This window comes from Arvicola amphibius, chromosome 6 (assembly GCF_903992535.2).
Source record: "Arvicola amphibius chromosome 6, mArvAmp1.2, whole genome shotgun sequence".
NCBI classification, from domain to species: Eukaryota; Metazoa; Chordata; class Mammalia; order Rodentia; family Cricetidae; genus Arvicola; species Arvicola amphibius.
The window spans coordinates 136189606-136209705 of NC_052052.2; the positions used below are offsets into that span (position 1 = coordinate 136189606).

A 20100-nucleotide genomic window follows, 5' to 3' on the forward strand; every position below is an offset into this window, starting at 1 on the left:
CTTGTAACCGCCCACCAAAGGCCCCAAAGAAAACTTTCAGTCCTCTTTCTCTTTGCTTCTCTATTACTACCCCAGACTGGTCGGTGCAAGTCTATAACCTCAGCACTCAGAAGGCAGAAGCAGGCAGAGCCAGGTCTGGTATCCAAATTGAGTTCCAGGCCAGATAGCCACCTTACATAGTGACACTCTTGTCTCAGAAAGGGGAAGGGTGAACTGTAGAGAGAGGAGAGGAGGCTGTCTTAAATTAAGAGATTATAACTAATTATAGTCAATTGGTTGAAACGTAATGCAATTGCTGTAAGAAGAATTCGGAAGATAAACTATACGTTACACGATTTTATGAATTGTGTGTTTGTTCATGCATTGCAATTATGTAGGAAAATGTTCTGAGGACGTGCATACTAACATCAGGGATGAAGAGTCAAGAAGATATGAAGACATTTAGAGTAATTAAAAGTGGCAAAATGCTAATGAGCTGGAGGAAGGCTATACCGATACTATTTTTTGTTTTTCTTTAAGCATTTCTGTCGATATAAATCGTTTTTCCTAAAGACGCTGAAGAGGCGTGGAGAATGATGCTCTGGTAAACCAGAATGCAAGTACAAACCAGCTATTCGCAAACGAAATCTGGCCCCGAAGAACCGGGAAGACACCTTCCAAAACTACGGCTCCCGCGGTTCTTTCCTATAGGCTGGCGTCATCCCTCGGCCCCGCCCACAGCTCCCAGAAACCCGCGCGCGCGGCCAGCCGTTCGACAACTTCCTGCGGGAGGCTAGCAGCGACCATGGAGGTTGAGCCTCCACCTTTGGAGGAGCGGCGGCGGCTGCAAGAGGAGTTGAGCGAGTTCGTAGAGAGCTGCTGCCGGACTCTGGAGGAGGTGACGGCGTCCCTGGGATGGAGCCTGGACCAGCTGGACCCTGGGGACGAGGCGGCGGCCGAGGTGAGGGACGCGGTGGCCTGGCCTTTTCAGGGCCGTGGGCTTCTCGCCGAAGGAAAGATGCGCGTTCGGTCCAGGTCTCTCCGAGCGCTCCACCCCGGTGCGGTGCAGAGGCGGATGGGGCTCGTGGGGTGCAGGTCCCGGGGGTGCTGCTTGTGGGCTTGGTGATTTGCTCTGTCATCTGTCATAAGGATTTCGCATTGCGTTAAGAGTCAGTGTCAGGAAAGCCGGGGGCGGGAGGGGGGGTTGTCGAGTTCGCTATTCTCTGCCTTAAATCCGGACGCCTTCCACTCGGATAGTACTGGTTCTGGAAAGGACGCCACTAAGGAATGGTAGTTAGCAGCTGACCCTTAAAGAAGTGTATTTGAGTGAATTATTCTGACTTGTTTTGATCGGCCCAGGATGAAGGGGAATTTGCATTGCATGGAGATTTCTTATACTCCCATGCGTTTACTATGCTGCAATAGCAAGGTTTAAGCCAGCCAATGGAAATATTTAAGATATGTTAGATGTACATATCTTAAAATTGAAGTGACAATTAGAAGGAAAATACCCTCCATTGTTCCTTTACAATTATTTTTGGAGTTATGAATAACCAATTACAGCTCATGGATTAAAACCTAGTGACGGTGCTGTAAAGTGGGTTTGGGGGAGAATGGACTATTTTTGAGCTATGTATTAGATGATTTATGAAATTTCCAGGCCTTTGAGCAGGACCCATCTCCCCCTTCTAGGTCATGGTTTGCTCAGCAAAAGGATATTAACCCTCACCTAATGTCTTGTATACGGCACGTACATTACCCCATTTAACATTCTCCATGACCCTCTGAGGCGAGAATGATTGCCAGCATTCTGCAGATGAGGAAGCAAAACCATCAGAGTGGATACACGGATGCTAACTGGCAGCTGGGGTTTGAATGCAGGTCTTGTGGTTTCTAAGAGTGCGTGTACTTAGTCGATATGTGGAAAGTTATTTAGTACGTACCATGTGCTAGGCCCTTACTCAAATGTTTTCTGTGTATAAACCCACGTGTTTATGTTTATTTAATCTCCATGTTATCTTTCTGAGATGAGGGTCTATTGCTCCCCTTTTATAGATGAAGAAACTGAGTCAAAGAAAGGTTGATTATGTTGCCCAGTATCTTATAGTCAGTAAATGGCAGAGCTAGGGTTTCAAAAATAGCTGCATTGTGGAGACTGGGGTAGAGAGCAGCCATCCCAGAAGCAGAGATAGAGAACAATTAGATAGCAGTTGTTATCCAGAGAGGTGGTTGGAGCATCTAGAATTGGAGAAGTGGCGCTGGGGATAGAGAGACTGAAGAGGATTTCAAAGACATTTAAGAGTAAAAACGTCAGGACTAGGCAATTCTTGGATGTGGTGACAAGGGAAGAGGCAGTTTCTGGGCAGGTGGCTCCTTTCACAGAAATGGGAAGAACGCAGCTTTGGGTGCTAGGAGGCTTAGGTACCTCCGCGTTGTTGTGATAAAATACCCAACATTAGCAAGGTTAAGAGAAGGTGTGGGGCTGGAGAGATGGCTCAGTGCTTGAACATTGGCGCTCTTCGAGAGGACCTGGGTTCACTTCCCAGCACCTACATGGCAGCTCACAACTGCCTGTAACTCGAGTTCCTGGAGATCTGACACCCTCACCCATGTGCATGCAGGCGAAACACCAATGTGCCTAAAATAAAAATAAATCATTTAAAAAAAAGAAAGGATGGTGTCATGATTAGTTTTGACACAATGCAGAATCATCTGGGACAGAGTCTCAATAAGAAATGATCTAAATTAGGTTGGCCTGTGGACATCTCAGGGAGGGATTTATTAATTGGATTAATTAAGGTGGGGAAATTCACCCTGAAGAGGGGAGTACCATTTTATGGGCCGGGCCCTGTACTAACTCAAGGGAAAAATAACCCAAACACTAGCGTTTCATACATTCTTGTCTCATCCGTAACTGTGGGTGTGAATAGCTACCTCGCGTTTGCACAGCTTTGGCTTCTCTGCAGATGGACAGTGACCAGGAACTGTGAGCCAAATGAGCTCTTCTTTAAGTTGCTTCTGCAGGTGTTTTATCACAGCAACAGATGCAAAACCAAGGAGGCTTACAGTTTTAAGGTAAAGTCTGTGCTAATAGGGAAGCTTGAAGCAGTTGGCCATTGCTTCTGGAACCAAGAATATAGCGTAGAAACCTGGCCCCGGGAGTAGTTCCACTCACAGTCTTTAACCTCAGTTAACCTAATCAAGATGCTTTTCCATGGATATGAGCTCAGAGGCCCTAGGTGAGTCTAGATTTTATCAATTTGACAATTAAGACCAAACGTCACACAAACCATGAATATATTGAATTTATTTTTGTACATGTTGGGCTTTTAGTACAACATACTTAATAATTATTAAAACTATTAAAGAAAATTATTGTGTTTGTATGATGCGGGGTGGGTCAGGGCAGTTTTGTGGAATCAGTTCCTCTCTTCCCAACTTTGTATGGGTTTCAGGGATTGTGCTGAGATCATCAGACTTGCTTGGTGAGCACCCTTGAGCCACCTTGATCCTAGTATAAGGGACCTGAGGGAGATATGACCTCATGACATAGATTGGGAACTAAGCTATAGTGAGACTTGAGGGCAGAGTATTGGCTGGGAAGCATGTTATCGAATGACAGAGGCTAACAATTAGCATTGCATGAAATACCAACATTGAAAAGGAGCAACTTCAAGAACCAGAGGGGCAGAAATAAACATTTATCAGAAGCTAGATGTGGTGATGAGTGCCTGTAATCCCCAGTACTCTGGAGATTAAGGCAGGAAGAGTGCCCTAAGTTCAAAGCCAGCTTGGGCTACATAGCAAGATCCTGCCTCAAAACAAAGGCTGCAGAGATGGCTCAGTTGATAATGTGTTTGCTTCAGAAACGTGAGAATTCCTAGAACCAGTAACCTCAGTACTGGAGAGAGACCTAGGGGCTTGCTGTTTAGCCAGTCTTGCCAAATAGGTGAGCTTCAGATTTAGTAAGAGACCTTGTCTCAAAAAATAGAGAGCGGTTGAAAAAAAGGTTGATCTCCAGCCTACACATGCACATTTGCACACGTGCTCCTATATACATGTGTGTACATCCACATGCACATTTGCACACGTGCTCCTATACGCATGTGTGTACATCCACAAGCACATTTGCACACACGTGCTCCTATACACATGTGTGTACATAAAGAAGAGTCAAAGTTTACCAGGCGCACCAGCACCAGGAGCTCAGATACAACAACTGTGACATGTTCTTTGGTTTCAGTAGCAGGAAGAGTACTAATGGCTGGTGTCAGTCGGGTAGTGATGACAGAGGTGTAGTGATAAACATATACCAATGGCTGTGAGTCTGGGAAGATAGTGAATCAATCGTTAAGAAAGTTAAGCTCAGGAGGATAATAGTGGCAGATATCTTTAATCTCAGCACTTGAGAGGCTGAAGCAAGCGGATCTCTGAGTTTGAGGCCAGCCTGGTTTACAGAGAGAGTTCCAGGACAGCCAAGGCTACACAGAGAAACCCTGTCTTGAAAACAAACAAACAACAGCAAAAATAAGAAAGTTAAGCTCTGAAGGACTGGAAAGAGGACTGAGGCTTTAGAATTTTGAGACAATTTTTTTAAATAAGGGAGATCTGCAGAAAAGGAAGTACTAGATTGTTGTTTAAATACTATTTTCCTCCTTCTGTTTGATTTTTGCAGGATGAAATCACAATATGCCCTTATGATTCCAATCATCATATGCCTAAATCATCATTAGCAAAGCACATGGAATCTTGCAGACTGAGGAAGCTGGGCTATGCCAAAGAGGAAGAGGTAACATTTGTTTACTGCATCATATCGTGTAATCCATTCATCAGTAAGTCAGGAGGGTATATTATGATCCCTTTAGAACACAGTACTTTGCCTGACTTCACAAATTGTTAGAAACTTCAGTAGTGGTATTATTTCTATCAAATCTTAAAGCAGACAACTGTGCAGTCTTTAAGAATACTAGCTAACGTTTCTCTTTTTGTTTTCTCACTGTTTAGGATGAAATGTGTAATCCTGCTTTTTTCTATGAGAATTTGAAGATTCCTTCAGTTACTTTGAGTAAGTATATTAGATTATAATTGAAAAATAGTCTAGTTTTTATATTTTTCTTTAGCAAAAGAATGGATATTATAGACATGCTTGTGATCAGTGGTAATAGGAGTAATTAATACACAATGAAGATAATTCGTGTAATGTAAAACTAGGATTGGGCTCACGCTAACAGAGGTGAAAGTACTGCAGGATTTTGTGTAGTAGACCAGGCATGGTGGCACACATCTGGGAGCCAGAGGCAGGAGGATCTCTGTGAGTTTGAGGCCAACCTAGTCTGGCAGAGTGAGTTCCAGGACAGCCAGGACTGTTACACAGAGAAACCCTGTCTCAAAACAACAAAAAGAAACAATTATATAGTAGGGTACATGCCTCCCTTCTTGGTTGTAACAAAAATATGATTATACAACAATGACTGAAGGTACAAGGGAGGGTGGGATCGTGGTCCATCCATTGGGAGCTGAAGGTAAAGATGAAAATGGGAAATGTGTTCCAGTTATTTGCAGTATATGGACAAAGTCTTGATTGATCTCTAGAAACAGACGTCCTGATTCAACTCAGGTATGTAGGTGACTTTTGGTGCACTGTTGCCCTGTTGATTGCCTAAGTTTCATTGTTTCTTGTGGTACTGGAGACTGAACCTAGAGTCTGTTATTTTCCAGGGAAGCACACTATTCCCACACCTTAAAGATTATGATAATTCTAATACACTTCAAATGTTGTCTGGACTCTCAGAGATATTAGTTATTAGTTGCTTAAATTTATACCTGCTAATCCTGAATGCCTAATTATGTTTTCTGAACTAATTGGAAACTGATCACCTAGTGGACTGGAAAAAAAAAATTCTTACTGAGATTATAGACCTTGATTTGGCTTTTTCTTTTTCAGATAAGGATTCACAGTTCCAGATAATTAAGCAAGCTAGAACTGCAGCTGGGAACGATGGCGATTGTTACAGTCAAAGTAAGTGTTGTAGTCCAGCTGACTTGTGAGTCAAGGTATTTTTCCTCATATAAGCTTGATATTACTTCTCAAGAAAACCCTTGTGGAATGGTTACACTGAAAAAAGATCAGTTTTACATTTAACAGTGGAATAGCTTACATTTTTTTCAACTTGATTATTAGCTATTTCCTATTCAGATACACTGGAGGCTTCCTCAGACACCATTTCAGCCAGGGGTGCTGTTTTGGCATTATCTGATAGGTGTGGTTGCCTTGTGGGCAAGTTGTTAAAAGATAGATGACTTGGTGAGTAGGTATGCTGGATAAGGGTGTCTTTGTTTTGTTCTCTTGGGGTGCGAGTCCCTGCCCCTGAGAGCTTGAAAACATTGAAATACACGTACTGCGAAACGTGTAGTCTCCACTGCTGCTCTCAGAACATGCCCTCCTGAGTCTGTACCAGGAAGGCACAAGCACAGTGGTTGACCTGCTCTGGTCTTACACGGTTTGTGGGGTCTCATACCCAGCTTTGGAGCTGTTTTCAAAGGGTTCTGCCTTAGAATTCAACAGAAACTAGAATAAAAAAAGTTAACTATGAGCTAAAAGAACAGCTTCACTCAAACAGAAGGAACGAAGGTATTAAAGGGTTTAGACTTTTGAGTCTGGGTGTGACATTTAGTCAGAGCATAACTGGCTCCTCTTGCCAAGGTTGTCTTTCTGTGGGAGGTGGACTGCTGCTTTCTGTCCCCTGTTCCCCATTGTCGTGTCCCCCCTACCCCCACCCTCAAGTCGTTTTGCAGGTTTTCTCCCTTGTTGAAATTCAGTCTTTCCCCAAAGCTGTTCTAAGAAGCTTCTGAGTTGCCCTATGGCTTTAGAAGGAAGATTGTTTTGTCCTTGGCCAGTGTATCTGTGTTAGTTACTCAGTAGCTGGAAACACAGTTTTGATTTGTGTATTTGTGGGGGTGAGGGTGGCACGTGTGCCATAGTAAAGGGTAGAGGTCCAAGGACAACTTTAGAAGTGAGCTCTCTCCTTCCACAGTGTGGCTTCTGAAGGTTGAACTCACGCGGTCAGGCTTGGTGGCAGGCATCTTTACCCACTGAGCCACCTTGCCAACCTAAACACATTTCTTGTATTTCCTTTCAAAGCTTCCACATTGGTGCCTGTTGGCCTTCAGCTCAGCTTTCCAGTTTACAGATTACTGATCTGTGATCACTGAAGTCTTTCATGATCTGTTGTTTCTGTTTATTGGCTCTGTTAGTTAATAGACTAGTAGAATTAATTTTTAAAAAAAAGAAAAAATGAAGTTTTTTTTGAGAGTCTTGGCTTTTAAGACATTGACTCTTAACTGTAGCCAGAAGTTTCTGCCCTGCCCAGTCCCACATCTGTTCTTACATTGATTATAAACTGTTTAGCCAATTAGTTCAGGCTTACTATTAGCTAGCTCTTACAGCTTAAATTAACCCATAATTCTTATCTATGTTTAGCCACATGGCTTGGTTTCTTTTCTCAGTAAGACATTCTCCTCTTGCTTCCTCTGCTTCTGGATGACAGCTGACTCTCTGCCTTTCCTCTTCCCAGAATTCTCTTAGTCTGGTCTCCTGGCCTATACTTCCTGCTTCTGTCCAGTCAGCATTTTATTAAACCAATACAAGTGACAAATCGTTACAGCATGCAAGAGCCTTATTCCACAGCACTTAGCTGGCTTAGATAGATTAATGAATTTGTTTTGGAGTTGAAAGAGTACTTGGATCATGGAATCCAGGGTCTGTATTTTACAGATAGGAAACTAACTGGCTGATAGGGCCAGTTTGATAACGTCTTTGTGTGTTTGTTCTAAAAGCCTGGTGTTTTTGTTCTTTAGTAAGGTTCTCCTCCTCTGTACCTCCTCCTCTTGTTTCTTTGAGACAAGGTCTCTAGCTGAGGCTCCCTCAGTCTGATGATGACCCTATCTCAGGTTCCCTTGTGAATGCTGGAGATCTGTTGTGTGCCACACATCCAGCTGATCCATTTATTTATTTATTAATTATTATTTATTTATTATCATTTTTAAGTTCTTTATCCCTGAGCTCTTTTGCATGTTCCATTTCTTTTTCCCAGCAAGCTGTGCTGTGTTGGAGAAATGTTTTCCCTTCTGTAGGTGGAGAAACACAGAGGGAAGAAACTCGCCTTTGCTGGGTAGCAACAAGGCTGCATCCGGATGAAATTCTGTCTGTGTCACAGGCTCTCAACTGAGTTTTGGGTTAGAAATGATCTTCATGTAGTAAAAGTCATGGACTGGAGTTCTTTTCGATGTTCATATGTGTTACGACTGTAAGCACATATATGCTCATGTCAGTGCTGCTCACCCTTCGTTTGTCAGTCTGAAGGAGAAAGTCTGCCACCCACCCTTGCATGAGTAGCTTGTGAGATTTGTGCTTCTGTGCAGTAGAGCAGTTGTCTTGTCTTTTGAGAGTAGGCCTGGCAAGTGCTAAGGTAACTGATAGACATTCTGTATGAGAAAAAGCTAATGGGCAGACAGTGTTAGTATAGCATGGATGAGATTTATATAAGTGAATAATTTAGAAAATGTCACAGTATGAATTTATAAACTAGACAGTAAAATTTAGATGTTGAGCTCAATTCATCACAGAAACAGTTATTTTGGTTTTTAATTTTTTTTTGTGGTACTGGGGATTGAATTTAGGACATCTGAGAATTGCTTTGAACTTAGTAGAGAAACTTATTTGACTTTAAATTCTATCTTAAAATTGAATTGTGATAGTGTGGTAGTGGCACACGACTTTAATCCCAGCACTGGGGAGGCAGAGGCAGGTGGATCTCTGTGAGTTCGAGTCCAGCCTGGTCTACAAGAGCTAGTTCCAAGACAGTCACCAAAGCTACACAGAGAAACCCTGTATCAAAAAAACCAAAAAAAAAAAAAAAAACCCAAAACCCAAACAAACAAAAACCAAAAACCAACCAACCAACCAAAAATATTGGTTTGCTTTGAGTAACTATTTTAATGTGATCTGTAACCCTCCTTTAAAAATACGTTTAAATCCCATGTAAAGGGTCTGCATTTTTTTTTTTTTTTAGCAGAATTATCTTTGTGGTCCACTTATGTCCTAGATATTTTCATATCTTTGACCTGAGGACAGGAATCTTTTTCACTGCCTTCTTACTGATTTGTTTATGTGAACATGAAGCAGTATGCGTTTCTTCGTCTTACCACTAGTTCAGGGTACATGAGAGCAGAAGTCTGTTGGCGGTGAATGTGTGTTTTCATTGTGCCTATTGTGCCAGTCAGACTTAAGTGTGCTGACCTCCCCATGATGGGAACAGCCTACCTAGGCCTAAGTGTTTGTTTGCTGTCTTGAGCAGCTATTTTGACTGGTTTTATTACAAAGATATTAATTTTGATCATAAATAGTAACTTTATATTCAGTGGTTTATCTTTTTCTGCAGTATGAAGCATTTATGTTGCTGTAAGTTTCCTGACACATATTTGAGACATGGCCATGATTTGCTATCAGTGTTCTATAGAAGAACCTTGGAGGGCCATTTGAGGAAGTTAGTTTTCTCCCATGAGCTTTATTTATTTATTTTTTTAATTTAATGTTAGGGTTTGTACCTGTGTGGGTGGGTGCTCTGTACAGTCATGAGTGCCACACAGAGACAGTTCCTTTTGCTAAAATACGTGTGCTGCAGGTAAGTCTTCCTGTGATGGCAAGTGATAACAAGGAAAAGTGTGTGTTAGAGTAAATTGCTGTCTGGTTTTGGATGGATGAGAGTTCTGGAGATGGGAAGGTGTGATAAATGCATATAGTGAAGTCTGGTCCAGTGCTCCAAACTGTGTAAGTAAAACTGCTAAGAAGGATGAATTGAGTTTCGTTTATATTTTACCACAACTTAAAAAATGCGAAAGGACACAGACTTACAGCAATTACAGCACATAAACCATATGGAAACTTACAGTTTGAAAATTTACACTTCCTATAAATGAAGCTTGCTTAAGTGTGTTACCTTTTTTTAAATCAAAAATAAACTGTCATGAGAGATTTGAAATGTAGTTTGTTGCTTAACCTTTTCTGTACTTTTTCTTTTTCAGTAATTGGGGTGAGTATAAAGAGGAATTAGGAACCTGAATGTACTCCTTATTTAAAGATATGCAGTATCCTTTTTGCAAATGATATCCTTTTAAAAGTATCACTGAAACTTCTGACTTTATCTCATTAGTTGTCACTCTTAGAAGTCTTGGTTTGGAATTCTGTTTGAATTTTAATAAGTTTAAGTATTAGTTTCTATAATAAAGAAATTTAAGATTAATTGATAAAAATCTTTGAGCTTGATTATCTTACTGTTTTCTACATTTTGTATTTTTCCTCTCAGATTTTTAAAGCTGATATTCAAAGGAATTAGGCTCACCAAAGCCTGTTTTATATAGTTTATTATGTTAACACCGGCTACATAAAGTCTTTTGATAGTGCCTCAGCGTCAGAGTGACGGGCTGACTTAAGAGGGAGTTGTCCCTTCCCACTCTTCTCCAGCCCCTGGGACAGTGTCCAGCTGTCATGATCTCAGCTGTTAACCGCAGCCTCGGGGCCACTGAGCTCTCCTGAGCTTGTAGAGAAGTGTGAGGGCGTTTCTTCTTCTATTTCGTTCTCTCTGTTTTTTGTATGCTTAGTTCTTAGTATGCTCTTATTTGAATTCTTTAGCCTCTTATCTAAGAAGTTAATGAGGTCTCGGGAGAGCTACTGTTTACTCCTTAGGGTGACCTAGCAAACATTAGCATTCCTTTAGTAGTTATGTTCTGTTTGCAGTGGGAAGATTTGTTTTCAACTGCTTTGTTTACAGTTACAGTCATTTTATTTCTTTGAGAATGTTTGAATCTCAAAACAAAATTTTTCTTCGATGTTTTAATACATCATACCAAGGTATTGTATATATTTATTGTTCATTCATGAGCAGATTTTAGAATGATCATAACTATTGGGTGCACTGCTGTTACCTTTTCTATTTGATTTAGTTAAGCCAGCATACTTCCTATTTCGGAAATTAAAACTAGTTTAAGTCTTCTCCTGGTCTTAGAAAGTTTAGGATTTCTACAAAAAAACAAAACAAAACAAACAAACAAACAAACAAAACCCCCAAGAGTCTCACTGTGTAGCCCATCCAGGTTGACCTCTTATTGTGTAGGCCTGGCTGTGATCTTCCCAATCCTGAGAGCTAAGATTACCAGTGTGTGCCACCACACTTGACTTAATTTACATTTTTTGATTCCCTATTCTAGTCATTGCACAGATGTAATGTTGAGTATTGAATTATCTAATGCTTCATGAGTTATTTTTACATATTTATGGCCCCATAGTTTATTTTCAGAAGGAAAAATGTACATTGCCTACTAAAAACATTTTCAGCTTTTATGAAGAAAAAAGGCAAATACACAGAAATAATTCCTACTTTGTATAGAGGTTGTACTTAAGAAATTATACAAAAGCTTTCTGAGCCTGTTCCTATGGCTTGTGCCTGTAGTCCGAGCTACTTGGGAAGCTGAGACAGGAGAAGTCTTCAAGAATCCCTTGTAGTTGAGTCTGCACCAGCCTGGCAAGCATGACGGGAAAGCAGCCTTTCTAATGAGCGAGTCGGTTCCTGTGATTATCACTGCCTGGTTCCATAGACCTGGCTTAACCTGATTGGAGAGAATAGTAGACATCATGAATGTTACCATTTACCACATCCTTTCTTATGTAAAAAAAATATCTGTGTTAGTATTGCATAGATAGCATGTATTTAAAGAGAGTGTAAGTCCACACGCTTCATTTGCTCTTGTCTGATTTTATCTTAGGAATGTATTCTTCAGTGCCTGTTGAAGTTCCTCTGAATCACAAACGGTCTGTGTGTGACCTCACCCAAGCAGATCGCCTTGCCCTTTATGATTTTGTCATTGAGGAGACAAAGAAAAAGCGCTCTGGTTCTCAAGTCATTGAAAACGACAGCGATCTGTTTGTAGACTTGGCTGCTAAAGTCAATCAAGGTTAAAGATGAACATCATTCTTTACATTTCTTGTCATTCTGTCTCATGAGTGTTAGTAAAGTGATTTCATTTTTGTGCCACTTGAGGTTGGGGTATGGTGGTTTTGTATCATCTTTTATTGATTAATGGTATTGCTTACGAATGGAGTTTTACTTTGACTTGTACTTTAAATAGCTCCACCTATAAAAATGCTATTTGTCTGTAATCTGGGACTTGAACAATTCTATGTTTACCTAGTGGGTTAAAAAAAAAAAAAAGGAGCCGGGCTGTGGTGGTAGAGCATGCCTTTAATTCCAGCACTTGGGAGCCAGAGGTAGGCAGATCTCTATGAGTTTGAGGCCAGCCTGCTCTATAGAGTGAGTTCCAGGACAGGCAAGATGGTTACACAGAAAAACCTTGTTGCGGGGGGTGGGGGGGAGTGATTAAAAAATACATTGCGTACATAATGTATATTTTTGAAACTTTTTATGTGTTACCTTGAAACATACTGAACAGGATTATTCCTAACAATAGGTTCTTAATTTAAAAGTGAGGCTGGAGAAAGGTCAGTGGTTAAGAGTTTGTAAGGCTCTTTCAGAGGATTCCAGTTTGGTTCTCAGTACCCACATGGGTGCTCACAGTTGCCCCTGACTCCAGCTCCAGGGGGTCAGATGTCTTCTGGATTCCCCAGACACCCTCACTCACATGGACAAACCCACAAACATACACATAATATATAATAATATATTATGAATTGAAAAGCTTCTAAGGATGTAATAACTTTATTCTTTCATTAGATAATAGCCGAAAAAGTCCAAAGTCTTACCTGGAAATCCTGGCAGAAGTGAGAGATTATAAAAGAAGACGGCAGTCGTATAGAGCCAAGAATGTTCACATAACCAAGAAGTCGTATACGGAGGTGAGTGTCACATCATTCTGTGGTGTTTGTGTGGAGAGTAAAATTTCCCCCATGGTTTTCTGGTCTGGTTTATGCCCTTGGAGTTTTTTCTAAAGTGTCCTGAGAGTGCCACACATGGTTTGTACTTGCCCAGTGTTTGCAGGCCCACCTCTCTGCCAGGCAGAGGCTTTCCTGGTACTAACATCATCTGTGGAGGTTGTGTAGCCTTTTAAAGACATTTCTTTTTGAGAAAGTGGCACTGTGTTGTCATGAGAGTATAAATTTGGGCTTTCACTTGCCGTTGGCTTGAGAGGGTGGGGAGTTTGTTGAGATTGGCTCTCTATGTAGTCCTCTCTGTCCTGGAACTTGCCAGGTTGGTTTTGAACTCACAGATCCTCTTGCCTCTACTTCCTGAATGCTGGAATTAAAGGCATGTACCACCATGTTCCTTGGCATGAGTTTTGACTCTGCATGAGTTATTTGAGCTTTTTTTATTTTAAATTTTTTAGATTTTATTTATGCATATGCCTTAGTGTGTGCATTATGTACGTTTAGGCGCCCATATCGTCCAAAAGAGGGTGTTGGATCCGGAACTGGAGTTATAGATGCTTGTGACCCATCATATGGGTGCTAGGAATTGTACCTGGGTCCTTTTGAAGAACAGCCAATCCTCTTAGCATCCTTTTCAGCCTCCACTGAGCTTTCTTAGATTCTGGGAGAGACCCCTCCTCCTTTTTATATTACAACCTTAGCAGGGTTATCATGAGGATTAATAAAGATAATGCAAATTCCTCAGCCAGGCAGTGGTGGCACATATCTTTAATTTCAGCACTAGCAAGACAGAAACAGGGCAGATCTCTTGAGTTTGAGGCCAACCTGGTTTATAGAGTGAGTTCCAGAATAGCTAAGGCTAGCTGTACAGAGAAACCCTGTCTTAAAAAAACAAAACAAAACTGGGGGGAAAAAAAAAGAAAAAAAATTTTTTAGTAAATAACTGTTACTTTTTGCATGAATATTTTTTCAAGATTTATTCTTATTTCATGTATGCTTTGCTTGCATCTCTGTCAGTGTATCACATGTGTGCAGAGGCCAGAAGACTGTTAGATCGCTGAGAGTGGAGATAGGAGTGTCTGTGAGCTGCTGTGTGGGTACTGGGAACTGAGTGCAGGTCCTCTGCAAGACACACCAGCACTCTCAGCTGTTGACTTGTTTCCCCAGCCTCTTTTGCAGAAACTTTAAGATGCTTTTACAGTACTTTACCGAATATTTAGCCTGAATTTTTAAAAAAATTTTTTAATTTAGTCATTAGCTCATTCATTCACTGAGACAGGTAACCTCACTGTCTGTAACCCAGAGCTCAGAGATTTTTCTGAAAGATTTTATTTTTAGTTACATGTATGTGTGTGGTTATATGAACATGAGTGCAGGTGCCCAAGGAGGCCAGAAAGGACATCAGATCCCCAAATTTTGAGTTATAGGTGATTGTAAGCCACACCACCTGGATGCTGGAAAACAAACTTGTTCTTCTGGAAGAGCAACAGACTCTTTTAACCTTGAACCATCTCTCCAGCCCCATTTTTTAGGTTTTATGATCTTAAGTTTTAGAGCAACTTCCTTGTCTGACTTTTGGTTTTTACTCCTTCAAGGTAATTCGGGATGTGATAAAGGTACACATGGAAGAGCTCAGCAACCACTGGCAAGAGCAGGAACGAGCAGAAGATGGTGCTGAGAAGTATGCCATTGTCTTTACTGATGCGGCTTCGTTAATTTTCTGTTTGTGTTGAACCCAGGGCCATGCACTTGCTGTATAGTAGTGTGCCTCTCGTGTGCTGTAATTGTGGGCATGCACACTATGTCTGTCTTAAAGTAGTATCTTTTTAACTATCACCTATATGTACTATTAAACCGTAGCATTTCCAAGATTCTTGGTAATATGCTGTGATTCATTGGTGCGTGTTTATTGCCAGTGCTCAGAATTGCTGTTCTTAGAGTTGTGATATTGTCAGGTATAGGGATGAGCAATCGTATTAGGGAAATAAGTAAGTAAGTAATATTATAGGGGTTGTTTCTTCAACAGCTACCTTTGTGGAATATAAGATTAAGCTTGTTTCTTTACATTCTCGCTGCCATTGGTATGATACAGAATATTATACATTAGGTTGGTGGTCTGTGTGTGCAATGAGACCACTGGTGGAAGGAGCTGATGGGTATTCCTTTCTGTGCTGTAGGAATGAAGAAAGGCGATCAGCTTCGGTAGACTCACGACAGTCTGGTGGAAGCTATTTGGATGCGGAAAATTCACGACATAGAAGGGCTCGGAGTAGGAGCCCACATAAACGAAAAAGAAATAAGGATAAAAATTCTGAGTCAAGAAGAAGGAAAGAGAGGTGAGTCTGTCTACCCCTGAGTTATCCAGCATTGTTGACTTTGCTGTAGAATGCAGGAAAATACATTGTAGGAATAAGCTAAGGTGGGGGAGGTATCAGTGGAGTTCTCCAGATTCACTGTAGCTTACTTCATAGACTACCCCTGTAGTGTTGTGTTCCTAGTTCTGTGTGCGTGGTAAAACATTGTCCTCCCCAGCCCCTTCCGTTTGTGGTACTGGAAATTGAACCTAGAGGCTCATGCATGGTAGACCAAGTGCTGTACTGCTGAGCTGTAACTTCAGTTCTTTTCTATATATGTATTTTTAATTTTGAGACAGAAACTGACTCTGTCACCCAATCTGGCCTTGAACTCACTATAGAATCCAGGCTGACCTTGAACCTTTGATCCTATTGCCTCTTCTTGCCAGGTAGCCTGGATTATAGACTCGTACCACCAGGTGACTTGCTTGGTACCCCCACCTCTTTTTTAAAAAAATCACTTCTTAACCTGATGTGAAAATAATGTCTAGATAAGGCAGTGTTAGGATATTGCTTAGACCTTTCTTCTGTCCATATTATCCTCTCCTGTTTCTCATACTTCATGTTAATTCTCTAGTTGAAATATTTTTAGGATCAGACACATCCTAATTTTAATCAGTAAATTTTACACTTGGTAGTGTAATTTTAATAACTAGGAGATATGAATTAATGTAAAATAATATATTTAAACTATCTAATCTTGTATGCCACCTGCTTACTGGGCATCCTCCTAGATGTCACATTCACCAGGGCTCTGACTAAACTGTTTCGTGTTTTGTCCTTCTTCCCCAGTATTCCTGTTCTGGTTGGAGGGATAACACTCTCAATCTTACCTAAGCCAGAAATCAGGTAGTCATTTACTGCCTACCATCTGGTCAGGTCCAAATTTCTGTCCATTCTGCTGTGTGCCTCCCTCCTGTTCCTATTGCTGTCTGAACTTAAACTCTGTGACTCCATTTCTACTGTGCTGCCCAAGTGAATTCTCTTAAAACTGAGCAGCAGCAAAATCCCCACTCCTTTGAATGGCTTTCAGCATTTAGGATTAGTTTCTGCTTGTTTCTCGTACTTTCCATTACCCCATGGAGTGCAGAATCTGCCCTGGGTAGCCTGACTAGAGTTCTCATTCATAGCTATGCCATCTTGCACTGTGTCCTATCTTTTTTTTTTCTTTTTAAAGGCTTGCTTGGTAAAAGTCTTATCTTTTCCTGAGCCCTCTTTTGCTCAAGCAAAAAGGACAGTCTTACCTAGCACAATATTGTTTGTTGAACTTAGTAGATCCTTAGTAGTTAGTAGTTGAAGGGTAGCTCCTGGAAGGCAGGGTCTGTATCCTACATAGTTTTGTTGTTGTTTCTGTTTGTTGTTTGTTTTTCTGAGACAGAGTCTCACTGGGTCACTCTGGTTGTCATGGAACTCACTATGTAGACAAGCTGGTCTTAAATTCACGGAGATATACCTACCTCTGCCTCCCAAGTGCTGGGATTAAAGGTGTGCACCACCATGTCTGGCTCTTTGGTTTGATGTGCACAGTGCTGTCAAACACTAGGTTTTCACATAATGTGTCTCTGCAGGGCCAATGATAAAGAGAATTAGTGAATCTTTTTTAAAAAAGTTATTTGCTGGGCTGTGTTGGCACATGCCTTTAATCCCAGCATTCAGGAGGCAGAGGCAGGTGATTTTGAGGTCAGCCTGCTCTACAAAGTGAGTTCCAGGGCAGTCAGGACTGTTACACAGAGAAACTGTGTCTAGGAAAAAAAGTTATTTATGTTTATGTGAGTGTGTGTGCTTGCATGAGCTTATGTACACCCAGTGTTTGCAGGGGCCCATGGAGGCCAGAAGAAGGCATTGAATGCCCTGGACCTGTAGCTACGGGCACTTGTAAGCTGCCTGGGTGATGGGAACTGAACCCTGGTTCTCGGCAAGAGCAGTCAACATTCAAGCGAGCTCTCTAGCCCAAGTAAAGCTTTTTGTATTGGCCTGACAGTTTTGCTAATCTTACTGTCATTCTGTAGGGCTAAAGCTAGCTGTGATGTAGTTCTCTTCAATGATAAAACGCTAGCTTAGTTACCCCTTTGAGTCCCACAGATGAACTCTTGTCCATCTAGTAGACACTGTACTTTGGCTCTTTACAGAGTTGACATCTCTAATCAGTCCCTGTAAACTTACGTTGGGAGTCTGCAATGTGAATATGAAGTAGTCTTGTTAGAGAGGATAACTAGTGTACGTGCAGGAAATACTTCCTCCTAGTGATTTCTACAATTCATTCCTAAGATGGAATGAGTTAGAGAAGGTTGAGACAGCAGCCAGAATAAAGAAGTCAGGTAATTTAATTTTTTTTTCTGTACCTTTAGTATTCTATTTGAAATGGATTCTCTGGTCATCTAACATTAACATATATTCAGAGTTATTTTAAAGCAAATCTCCAAAATATAATCCTTTCTTTTACTTTTGAGATATCATATACTCCTCCTTGTCATTCCTCCCTCCAAACTTCTTTATACCCCTCCTTGCTCTTTCAAATTCATGACCTCTTTTTTCATTAATTGTCCTTACATGCATATATGTATATGCATATGAATTCCTAAATATAGCCTGCTCAGTCTGTATGTTACTTGTATATGTGTTTTCAGAGCTGACCATTTGGTACTGATTGGATAACCAAATGGTTGCTCCTTCAGAATACTATTTCTCCTCCTCTGAGAATTCCTTAGTTGCCTATAGTTCTTTGCGTAGGCTAGAGGCTTCATGGGCTTTTCCCAGTCCTCCTTGCATGTCTGCTGTTGTCTTTGCTCTGGTCCTGTATAGGTAGTTATGTTAGTAAGACTTTATGAGTGTAGTTTCTGAAATTATGAGGAGACACAGTCATTCCCTGATCCTCTGGCTCTTACCATCTCCCTGCCCCGTCTTCTACAGTATCCCCTGAGCCTTAGGTGTGGGGTGTTTTGTAGATGTATCTGTCCATTGGTACTAGGCTCCACAACTCCACATTTTGGTTAGTTGTGATTTTCTGTAATGGTCTTGTATCTGTTGTAAAGAGAAATTTCCTTCATGAGGGGTGATGATTAACTGTGGGTGTAAGGACAAATATTTTAAGTAAAGTTAGAGGTTATGCTGGTTTAATAAAGTGGTAGTTGAAGGCTCTCTTCCAAGATCCATGACTTCACTAGCTCTGGGTAGTTAGCTAGGTTTCCAGTACCAGGCATGACTCCCTTCTTGTTGAGCAGGCCTTAAATCCTATTAGAGAACTTTTGGTTACCAACAAGGTATTTGTGCCACTGTTAGCACCCATAGGGCTATTGTGCCATGCTTGTTGCTGTGGTTCATAAGCTGGGTAGGACTGTTGGTTGCTTCCCTCCTTTGGAAGGAAGGATGGTGATTTCTGGTATCCTGAAAGCTAGTCCTCAAGGAGAAGGAATTTATTCATGTCAGTTACAGCTCAGGGGTCTCTGGGCTCTGTGTCTGAAGTGCATGGTGTCTTCAGCAATAGGGACTTACCTTCCACCTCTGAGGGGCAGCCAAGAACAGCAGCAACAACCTTTACTTCTTTGGGAGTTTCTTGAACAGTTCCCACCAGCAATTCAAAAGAAGGCTTGTCATACCTGGTTTGGGGTTTTGTTAGGGGTCTTTGGCTCTCAGAGGGAGCATTGTCAGCCCATGTGAGAAAATTTCATATAAATCGTATATTTGTAAACAGACTTAGGTTTTGTTTTTGTTTTTGTTAGTTAATTAGCAGTATGATTCTTTATAACTTTTTTTCAGACATCTTTATTATTATTTTACCCTCTTATGTCTTTTGTATTTATTTCTCTTCCTCTCCCTAATTAGAGCCTCCCCATTTTGCTTACCTGTATTTTAATCTTGATCTTAATCAAGATCTTAATTTTAATCTTGATCTTAATTTTAGTCTTTTAACTTTCTCTTTTTACTATTAAGTAAAGAGTATTGTCAGCTGGGAGTGGTGATGTACGTCTTTAATCTCATGACTTGAGGCAAAGACAGGTGGATCTTTGAGTTCAAGGCCAGCCTGGTCTACGTAGTAAGTTCTAGGCTAGCTGGGGCTATATAGTGAGATTGTCTCAAAAAAAGAATATTCAGTTGTAAATGCATGTCTTAGCTTATCATAGTTTATGTCTGGCTAAAATAAGTTTGTTGAATTACTATAAAGCTCTAATATAAATAATATGTCTCATAATTTTATGCCTATTTATTTCAGGGATGGAGAAAGACATCATAGTCATAAAAGAAGAAAGCAAAAAATATAAACAGAATGTGACTGCTTTTGGAATACATATGCTGGTGTTTTAATTATAATCTTTGCATAGAAGAAAATGACTGTTATGATCATATACTCAGTATTTAATAAATGCTTCAAACCATGAATCAAATTGTACTATACATGTTTGCATTTTCCTTAATATTTTAATAGATTCTTATTATTTGTTTCATTGTTTTTGTAATATAGTTAACAGTTTTCTTTTTTTAACTAGTCAGTACTTCAAATAGGCAAATTATACATGAGAACATTCTCCTTGTAGGAAGTTAAATTGAGGCTAGAGTCTACCTAGCAGTGACTACTGTTTATCACTACACTGGAGAGTTGTAATCTGGGAGAGCAATCTAATTATCTTTCTGAATGGGAATGGCCTGGCTAAGTAAACCTGGTGTAGTCAGTCATAGGTTAAAGTATTGTAGCAGTAAAAGGGATAACCTTGATCTGTGTTCACATGGATAGATAGGTCTTTAAAATGTAATGCAAAGGGTGGATTTGAAGTAGTAAGTATATTTAAGTCAGCATTAGATCCATGTGCAAATAATACTATGTGTTTCTTATGA

At 40.7% G+C, this 20100-nt stretch overlaps 1 protein-coding gene across 1 annotated transcript; it reads left to right on the forward strand.

The window, feature by feature from the left end:
- Positions 1-755: 755 nt before the first annotated feature.
- On the forward strand, positions 756-19647 carry Snrnp48 (small nuclear ribonucleoprotein U11/U12 subunit 48). The gene is made up of 9 exons (XM_038334983.1): positions 756-940; positions 4655-4768; positions 4984-5044; positions 5924-5998; positions 11800-11988; positions 12765-12886; positions 14512-14597; positions 15094-15252; positions 19481-19647. The coding sequence occupies exons 1-9, from the start codon at positions 785-787 to the stop codon at positions 19527-19529; spliced, it is 1011 nt and encodes a 336-aa protein (XP_038190911.1). The 5' UTR covers positions 756-784; the 3' UTR covers positions 19530-19647.
- The last annotated feature ends 453 nt before the right edge of the window (positions 19648-20100 follow it).

Bases quoted from the DNA above. Each gene is read 5' to 3' on its own strand.
- Snrnp48 (XM_038334983.1), top strand. From the start codon at position 785: ATGGAGGTTGAGCCTCCACCTTTGGAGGAGCGGCGGCGGCTGCAAGAG. The intron at 11,989-12,764 runs GTTAAAGATGAA...TTCTTTCATTAG, and splicing joins GGCTGCTAAAGTCAATCAAG to ATAATAGCCGAAAAAGTCCA. The intron at 15,253-19,480 runs GTGAGTCTGTCT...TATTTATTTCAG, and splicing joins TCAAGAAGAAGGAAAGAGAG to GGATGGAGAAAGACATCATA.